Genomic DNA, 10,368 nt, shown 5'->3' with positions numbered 1-10,368 from the left:
AACAAGCTTTGTCATAATAAACTACAATGCAGAAAAACAACAAAACACAACAAATTCCCTTTAGTAGAACTAGGGGAAAGTTGTTTACCTTCATAAAAAACAAACAACAATGTCTGTAACATGTTTACAAAATTTTAGAATTACCATTTAAATAAATATAATTTGAAATAGGTTAAATAGTCAAATGGTTAGTTATAGGTTAAATGGATTGGAGCGAGAAAATAGAAAAACAGTAAAAACCTTATTTTAAGGATGTCGAGGAATCTAAAACTTCTTACCTTATGAAAAATCTAATTTTTTGACAAAACGAAACTTACAAAAAATTCCAAGTTATACAATAATGGGTGTCGGTGTAAAAGTGAATGTGTGGTCTGGGGGGGGGGGGGAGGGACGTCTCTTTCTCCGCGAAGACCAACTGGGAGAGAGGAGGGTTTAAAAGGAGAAAAGTCCAGCATGGTAGCATCAGTGCTTCGGCCACAGTGCAAGGATTATTACCACCATGAAATTATTTGTGGTGAGTGTTTCAGTGTAAGGTGTCAGTGACGCGAATATCCAGTGATTTTTTTAAGGACTATGTGAATTTTTAAAGTGTGTGTTTTGACGTATTTGTAGTACAGTAGTTTTTTTACTGTGTTTTATTGGTCAATTATCTGTCTTTGGGTACTCATCCTACACTCGTCTCCATTCATACTTGGCGTAAAATATCTACTTTGTATGGTCGCCATTTCATTGAAAAGTATTAAAGTGTTATTAGAGTGCGCGTTGGTTTTATAACATTCGATACTAAATGTGAATACGCAGTTTAAAAAAAGTCTAATCATTTGTTATTTGTCTTTTAAATATGTTTTCAACATGTTTTTTTAAAATTTGAATTCGTTTTTACGTCCAATTTTGTGACATAAAATCTCGTGGAATATACTTGAAGTTGTTTGATTTGAGTTTTCGCTTCTTGGGACGGCAGAAATAGATTTTTTTTAATTTTAACTCTTCGAATTGCGCTTTAGTTCGTTCTTTTAAACAGCTTTAGATGATTTGAAAGACAACCCGTCATCGTATCCATATTTCTAAATACAAATCATAAAGGTAAACTTGTTGAAATTTTTGTGGATTTTTCTAAAATTTTCAAACGCTGGGTAAGATGCGAGATAAGTCAGGAACTTACAGAATCGTTGTTACAAACGGGAGTTGCTCTCGCCGGCGTTTGATGAATGAATGCAAGGTCGTAGTACACACTACGGGATCATTCACTCTCGAACCGCCAGACACTTAGCTGTAGTGCTCTAATCATCAGCGGCACACTGGTACACTTTTACATCGACTGTGGTGATAATTTTGTATGTAAAGCAATGCCCGTCTATAAATGGAGAGTGTGTTTTTTTTCATGGGAGGGTGTAGCTTTTTCTTAGAAAATTTCGGTTACGATTGGTCTGAACAAAATATAATTCACATAGTTAAATTGTGCCTTCTAGTTTTATCACTGTCATTTTTTCAGTTTACCGTCTTAGGATTGAGTTTTGGATACACATTGCTAAAAGAGCGTTCTATGTTTTGATAAATTGAGGTATATTTAAACAATCTTAAGCATTAGGGTATGACAAAATGTATGCCTATTAGTATTCCCTGAATCTAAGGCCTCTGATATCTTTGATACGTTTTGCAGATTTTTAAATGTATATAATTCAATTACAGTACAGAACATGCCATATTTAGTGTAGCCGGTTTGCCAAAAAGTTTAAATTTGATCCTTATGAAAAATTTAAACAGGATATTTATAAAATATGAATTTCTTGTACAATATAAAAAAAAAAAAAAAACTATTAAAACACTTATTTACGTATATGTACGCTCTTCTAGTATCAATCCACACGTATCACTTGGGTTATTATGCTTGTTGAGGCTACTGCAAGAATCACACATTACCGCACATAAACACACAAGCAACATTTTTTCTAAGACAGCAAAGGCTCACACGTGTTAGACATGTAATTCCCCCACATAATGTGTAGTCGTGCCGCTTCTAGATTACAGTATTGAGAAGGTCGAGGCGGTATGACTGCAGACCGCATCATACTCAACTACTTTCTCCGCGTAAGTGGCGTTGTTGCATTTACATACGTGTCATTAGATTCGCGCGCAAATTTGCCAATGAGGCCTTTCTCTCATCTACTTTCATCAAGTCGAGACAGAGATTCGCATGTCTGTGTATTGCAAGCCGGTGAAGCTGATTGTCCCAATAGATTTTGCTAGGAATCACAGTAAAAAATCGGAAGATTTTAGAACAGCCATCTCTAGAATCTGTTTCATGCATCATTGTGAGCCAACAACTACTAAATCTCACCAATTTTAATACTCTCTAATTATTTATTTAGGTTTTTACTAATATATCTGATAAACTTTATTCAAATGTAACTATTTGTGTTTGCAGAGTATATTTCATGATGCTTGTCAATGTTCTAATGATAACCTTATGTTGCAGCTCGTCTCGGCAGTGACGGCATTAGCCTCTGCCCGTCCTGAGGCAGGTTACTCCTACAGTCCGCCATCCGGCAGCTACGGTGCCCCATCAGGAGGCGGTGGCAGCTTCGGGGGTGGACACGGAGGCGGCGGCGGTGGCCACGGAGGTGGTAGCTTCGGTGGAAGCTTCGGAGGTGGTAGCGGTGGTGGATACAGCGGAGGCGGTAGTGGTGGCGGATACAGCGGAGGCGGAAGCGGGGGTGGATTTGGAGGCGGATTCGGAGGCGGATTAGGAGGTGGATTAGGAGGTGGATTCGGAGGCGGTTTCGGAGTGAGCGGCGGAGGCGGTGGTGGCGGCGGCGGCAGCTTCGGTCTGTCCAGCTACGCACCTCAGGCTCCTCTAGTCCAGAAACACATCTACGTCCACGTACCTCCCCCAGAGCAAGAGATCATCTCCTCTAGACCTATCGCTCCTCCTCCTCCACCCCAGAAACACTACAAGATCATCTTCATCAAGGCACCCACACCTCCCACACCTACCGCACCTGTCATCCCTCAACTGTCCCAGGACTCCGAGAAGACTCTGATCTACGTGTTGGTCAAGAGGCCCGAGGAAGCCCCAGAGATCACCATCCCCACGGCCGCACCCACAGCACCATCCAAGCCCGAGGTATACTTCATCAGGTACAAGACACAGAAGGAGACAAGCGCTGTTGGAGGCGGATCAGTTGGAGGTGGAATCGGTGGAGGAATCGGAGGCGGAATCGGAGGTGGCATCGGAGGCGGCATTGGAGGTGGTATTGGAGGTGGTATTGGAGGAGGAATCGGAGGCGGACTCGGCGACGGTCTAGGAGGCGGACACGGAGGCGGCATTGGCATTGGAGGCGGACACGGAGGCGGCAGCACCGGACCCTCAGCACCCTCCTCCAACTACGGACCCCCCGGAGCCAGCGGCCCCTACTAGACTCTCACACGACTGACCGGCCTCTGAGCGCCCCAGGGCTCCAACCTCACTGCCATGGAGCCCCGGGGCACCTAGCGGCAACCATCCATGTACAGGTTAAACTCGCTTAACTTGGTGGAACTGTATAATATTGTATAATAACAAAGGTGTGTGTTTTACCTTGCAACAAAAAACACGGTGGCAAATAAATGTATTTTTATAAAAAAAATTATTACGTTGTTTTTACATTATTTAACCTTGTCAAAGGTTGCAATACCTGATAATAGGCAATCTGTTTACATTTTTTAAACACTGCTTTTTGCTCCTGCATGGAGCATCAAGTGAAACAATGAAGTTTTTCTGTATCTTCACACGAAGATCGTCAAATTAAATTAACACATTAAAAGTATTATTTAACAGTTTCCTTGAACATTAATTCAAATCAAAACAAGTACTAACCAGTACATTTTCAAAAATAAAGAGTGAAAGTTAATTTTTGAAGACCAATTGAAAAAATCAAAATTTGTCTCTGACTGAAAAAGACTGGACAAAATTATTTGAGAAATTTAGAAGAGATTCTTGTAAGGTGTTGCTAATGAACTTGAATGTTTGATTGTTTTATTACTCAACTATGACTATAGTGATAAATTTAATGAGCTCATTGGATTATTGAGATGTATATTTATATACTTATTCATAATCCTATTAAACCCACAAAGTGTGCACTACAATATTCTAAAAATGACAGCTTACAAAATCCTAGAAACTGTGGTAATAATGCTTTTTTTACTTTCAAAGCAAGTTTTCTAGGACAAACCTATTCACATCTTGAACACATTTTGAGTCTCCTTTTGAACTGAATCCTAAAAAATGGACAACGCATTTTTACCATTTTTTTATACTATTTGCATTGCTAATATTAGCTTGAATCCCTTTGTTGCAACGTGATCGTCCTTTTACACTACATAATAAATAATAGACAGAAAAGCATAAAACAGATTTTAAAAATCATAATAGATTTACACATCTTACAAATAATAAGCAAAATGGCAGATTTCAAATTGCTTAATCAAATCTTGGAAGAGTTTAATATCTCACGAAGAGACAGAGGAATATTAGCTATGCAGAAACAAAAACTGAAGTAATTTTCCACCACATAACCGAAAGCTGGAACATTTAAAAACAGCGTTTACATCCGAGTTGCGTCACAGAGTCGCACGTAATTTGCAAACGTAACCGCTCGTTTGTATATTACCACTAAAATTAGCGGTCTGACATGCAATCGACACCTTCTGGGAACTGAATTAGAGGAACTGGTTCTCTTTGAATCGGAAATACTTTCACACTGTTACACGATACAGCTTTCCCGTACTGGTGCCGTTGGTGGATCCTTGAATATTTATCACCTGATATGTTACGTAAAGCTAGAAAGCCTAGATGACCCCGGGGTTGCTTGTCGTGGTCATCCACAACTCATTACACACTTTCTCCGGCAATAAACATCAATCAGCTGACTCATGGGGTTTATGGGGGCTTGAGATCTGGTGAGTTATGGTGGAGAGTTTAGTGGGCAATTGTTGTGGTTGTGGCGTGTCACTGCTACAAGGTAAGGAAAAAGATAAACCTGAACAACACATGATGTTGTAAGTACAGTTTTCCAATTCACAAATACAGAGTTTTTTGACGCTGCCCAATTTACAAACTAAAACACCCAACACAACTAAACAAGCTCACACGTTGGTATCCCTGTGTTCTTTATTGTCGATTATTTATTAGGTTTAGGGTGGTTGAGAATTTATTAAGACTCAACATGCACAACGTTAAGTATTAATTGTAGAATAATGGTACCTTAAAAGTAAATAATTGGTTGTTGTGACAAGAAAGTTTTGAAATTGGGTTTTTAGGAGTGTTTCTAGTACATAATCAACCGTTTATATACACAAAATTATCTAGTACTTGTCTTTACTTTATGCTCAGAGTGCCTATGTATAGACATAGACGATTTTAATTCATCATTGACGAAAAATTAACTGTCAAAGCTTAGGTTATTGATTACTTTTTATGGATATACATTTCCAGAAATTACATTTTCAATTCCTCAAATAACAATGGTAATTCCTCGGAAGTATAATTGCTATACAAATTATCACTTACCATAGTTACGGTTGATTTCGCAATTAGTTCGTTTTATTTCCACCAATTAAACCTATTCCTAACTCGTTGTATTTATATACGAGACACGGTGTATTTGGAACCAAATAAAAGCATGTTCTTGTGAGTATAACTTAGCCTAGCATACAAATATAAAACTGTGTTATTTTAGGGGGATTACGAAATAAGGCTTCGAAAGTATTTTATAAAATGTTATTTTAGCTTCGTATAGAACACCCGCTAATAGATTAAACTAGTGACATAAGCATTATATTTTACAATTTATTTCCATTTGTATAAAAAAAATATTACCATCCTTAAAGTCTGCTATCTCTAGTTTAATATTTGGTCTACTATTTTCTTCAACTTTATTTAAATTCCAAAAGGGCAACACAAATAGAAAACAATGCAGTAACATGCACCTCTGATAAACTGTAATTGCACCACCTTATCAAATCAGACACTTCGCTGCCGGTTAATCGACAATATCACAAGTCCTTCCCACTTCCTGGCTGCTGAACTAATCTAATAACAGTGCTTGGCGATTAATTAGAGTGTTATTGCTGGTGAGTGAGGCTACAATCTTGCACGTACTGAACGTTCGTTCTCATCGATTGTGCAACCACAGCGATAAGGTGTTTGATCGAATAAATTATATAATCAGTAGAAAAGGGTTGGATAATTTCTAAAATATAAACCGTGCAGAACTCACTGTTGCTCATAAGTATACTAATGTAACACTCCTGTGATCTAGAAGGTCTTGACTAGGTAAGCTCTAGGTAAGTACGAGAGCTCGTCTTGTGGTCGAAAACTCGACCAAAAGTATGTATTATGCAAACTTCTCTATTTTCACCCCACGCTGTAAATTAAACATGTGATTGGATTTTTTCCATTTGTTTTGATTTTTATTTGTATTTTGTTGTTATTTTTCACTAACATGGTAACCCATTAGGTCGACGTTAATTTTTTTTCAATTATAAATTAATTTTTGCGATTATTTTAGAGCCTATTTTGATTTATAAAGGGATTCTGCACATCTACAGGAAAATGTCTTTCATGTTATACCAACCACGTGTAATTTGGTCCATTAGTATGGTCAGGCTAGCTGTCATTAGTTTTGTAAAGGTTTTTTAGTATTTAAGATGATTTATTCATATCACTTTACATAAATATTGGTAACGTTCAAACTGTTGAATTGAAACATAATGAAGAGTGAGTCTTTATTCCATGTCTGAAGGAAGGGGTGGAATTTTATAGGAAATGTGTTTCGATTCAGATTCCATGCAGTAAAGATTTTCTGATTCTTCTGATTTAAGATATGTTAGTTAATTTTCAATATGAGGATCACTGGTCTAGTAGTTGGAGAGCGTGACTTCTGATCTAAGGGCCGGGATTAAAATGTAGTCAATCCGCTTTTAAATGGATAATGTTGGCTAACCTGAGTGATCATCTAATCCCATCTTAAGCTGTGTTCCTGGCTATTTAGAAAAGAACATGTATTTCACATAATAAATTGCTCTGTATTGGAGCAAGCCTACAACCAAAAGCCGTGAGATATATTTCACTCAATAATTTCAAATAGTATCTTCACGAGAAAATACATCCTCCAAACATAGATCTGTGGGAGTGAACTAATCCTTGTTAAAATCCCAATAGTTACCAATGGATTTTATCTAATACCACTAGCTCTAGACCCAGCTGAAGTAATGTGTTAGCCCTTAACACTCTCATTGTAAGGGCCTATGCCCTACGCCCTAGGTTTAATTTATTATGCACGTTATTAAGCCTACCAGTATTTTAACGTACATAAAAAAAAAATATATTTTCATTTCATTAATTTTTTTCTAGCTGACAGGTGATACGATTGCGAAACGGCCGATGTCGGTTGACGGCCGATACGACAGGCGTAAGGCTGGTTTTATGCACCGCGACAGTCGCGTGTCGCGTGTCGCGGCGCGACTCAAGTTCTATTGAGTTAAATGGGAGCATTTATGCACCGCGACAGCGACAAACTGCCGCGCGAGCGACTCGGAAATCTCTAAATACCCGCGACAGGTTTTAGAATCGCAGCTTCAAAAAATGTGTCGCGCGCGGTTCAAGTTCTATTGGATCAAATGGGCACGTTTATGCACCGCGACAGTCGCGGCGCGACAGTAGTATTTTTCATACTCCACGTGGTATATTCTCCATATATTTATATTGATTAATGTTAATGATTAGTATTTAAATGAGTTATTTACCCTTTATTTGTAATATATATTAAATCACTAGCAGAGTACCCGTCCTTCGTACGGGATTGGCATATAAGTATAAAATGCTTAGTACAGTTAGCTTCGAGTTTGCAATGGGGGAGGACACAGTTATGTTTGATCAAATTTGCTTCTTTAAATTTATGGTATACTATAGTATTACACATCTACCATAGCCATAATGGTTTACCACTTCACCAAACAATAGAAAAAAATGAATTATTATTAAATATAAGCAAAATATCACAAATGATTCGAAAAATTAAAAACATAACCATAATTGTAAACAGACAGTTCTCATTGCGTATCACAGTTTGTTGTTGTTGCTTGGTTCAAATCAGCTGTTTTCATAATCAGCCGCAAGACGTGGCGCGACTCGCGACTCGCGACTGTCGCAGTGCATAAAACCAGCCTAAGGGTTAAATGATCCCGGGCTATAGCAGCATAGCGTCCTAATAGGATTTGATGGTGTGAAATATATATATATATATATATATATATATATATATATATATATATATATATATATTAAGTGATGCTTATGTATATGGTCAAATCTATTTAAATAATGTGTGAAAAAATTTTACAACTCCAGACAGCAAAATCCAAGGACACTCCAACACGCAATCGTCTGAAGTGCAATCAGTCACAAACCCAGTCTCGGAGGAGATTGGCTGTTTCAACAATTATCAGCTGTTAAGTCAGATGTTGAACCAGCTGATGTAAACCAATCTCGGAACATCTCACAGTTGCGCAAGCGTAGTAAGTGGCTTCCTTCCCGCCAAAACGCCAGACATATTCCCGCCTCCCGCCTCCTCTTCCGGTCATACATCTCCATTGCTCTAGATTAGAGAGCGGCTAGAAATCTACCTGGTGTCTGGGTGTTTTTATCTTTGGTTGAAAGTTTTGATTATTAAAAATACAGTGTAAATACTAGCTTAATGGAAATTCTCTAATTTGCATCAAGCCTTAGCTTCGTCTAAAAGAGTCATTTTCAGGCTATATGGACGTGTTACTTTATTCGTCTGGTGCTGAAGACTATCAAATGTGCAACGTGAAAAAGTGAATTTGCGTACAAATACACAAACGCAAAGAACAACATTGAAACACATGACAAAACAAAATTATGATTAGCTCAATACTGTCAGAAAAACATCGTATTGATAGGCCCCTGTATACTGTATGTATATGCTAAATTTATTGGACCCGGTTTGGTTCAACTAAAGAATAATAATTGGCGATGGACTTTTTTATTTAGTTTAATTTATTTTTCGTTTTTATTTCATTAAATCCCTTTACTGTGCTTGTCTAAATGTTTATGTATTGTTCTGAAATGTATTTCTATATGGTCCAAGTTCAACTCGTACAATTTTTAAACATACTTTTACAATTTTTTTTGTATATCGCAAAAACCCTTCAATGGCCTCTGAAAATTAAATAATAAAAGCCAAATATGGTTTATAAAAACCCTGAGTAGAGGATCATTCAGGCTAATGACAGATTTAGAAAATCCGATACCAGGAAATCAGGCGTGGCAGGACATGATGGCAGAGACGTGTGTAATTTGATTACGTAGTTGGGCTATAATTTAGCTAATTCATAAAAAATCCATCCTCCAATGATAACAGAACCATAACAAGCCGGATATGAGCCGGTTAGACAGATATCTGTAAATATCCACTTCCGAGGAGCTTTCTAGGAAACAAGGAACAACTTTATAATGTCAAATCATCCTGGTAGGGATCGGTTTAGGAAAACGTTAGATAAGGTTAAGATATGTTTTCTACAGCAGTTTGAATGACTATATACAAAGTTACTATGAACTGTATTGAAATGGTTATTTTTAGAAATTACAATTGACAATTGTAATTTACACAATCATTTGTTGAGTAAATTTTATTAAAACACATATTTATTATGCGATGTACATACCAATTCATCCGGACCTAAAAATAAGTAATTGTTGTTGAATAACAATAACCCTTAAAAGATCAGATTTTTCAAACCATATGCAAAACAATGTGAATAGAAATTCAACAACTAAAATAAAAGATGTACCCTTCTCAGGACAACTACATGTCAAAACCTGTCATTTAAACATTAAAGTATGAAAACTGTTAAAGATCAAATTACTGTACTTACAATATAAAACGTTAAAAGTATTTAGGGCCAGCAATGAAAATTCTTAGCAAACCAGACAAACCGTTTAACTTAGGACTCAAATGGACAAGTCAGATCGCAGTGTCAAAAATTTGGGCACTTTCTCCTAACTGATGTCAGAGACTGATGACCTGGCAACGAACATCTTTGACATGCAGATGGCGCTTAGGCAATGGGCCAACCGGCGGCGGCTACTGAGGAACAGACTACACAACTTCGTACATGGGCCAACCGGCGGCGGCTACTGAGGAACATACTACACAACGTCGTACATGGGCCATCCGGCGGCGGCTACTGAGGAACATACTACCCAACGTCGTACATGGGCCAACCGGCGGCGGCTACTGAGGAACAGACTACACAACACCGTACATGGGCCAACCGGTGGCGGCTACTGAGGAACAGACTACA

At 37.9% G+C, this 10,368-nt stretch overlaps 1 protein-coding gene across 1 annotated transcript; it reads left to right on the top strand.

Moving 5' to 3' along the window:
• The first annotated feature begins 440 nt into the window (after nt 1-440).
• Nucleotides 441-3,629, top strand: LOC128988944 (uncharacterized). Its single transcript, XM_054410737.1, has 2 exons — nt 441-514; nt 2,477-3,629. The coding sequence occupies exons 1-2, from the start codon at nt 500-502 to the stop codon at nt 3,416-3,418; spliced, it is 957 nt and encodes a 318-aa protein (XP_054266712.1). The 5' UTR covers nt 441-499; the 3' UTR covers nt 3,419-3,629.
• Nucleotides 3,630-10,368: the final 6,739 nt, after the last annotated feature.

This window comes from Macrosteles quadrilineatus, unplaced genomic scaffold (assembly GCF_028750875.1).
Source record: "Macrosteles quadrilineatus isolate MER2022 unplaced genomic scaffold, UCM_ALF_1.0 Scaffold_3__2_contigs__length_128488019, whole genome shotgun sequence".
NCBI classification, from domain to species: Eukaryota; Metazoa; Arthropoda; class Insecta; order Hemiptera; family Cicadellidae; genus Macrosteles; species Macrosteles quadrilineatus.
The sequence above is the reverse complement of the archived record's forward strand: the minus strand, read 5'-3'. Positions and strand labels throughout refer to the sequence as shown.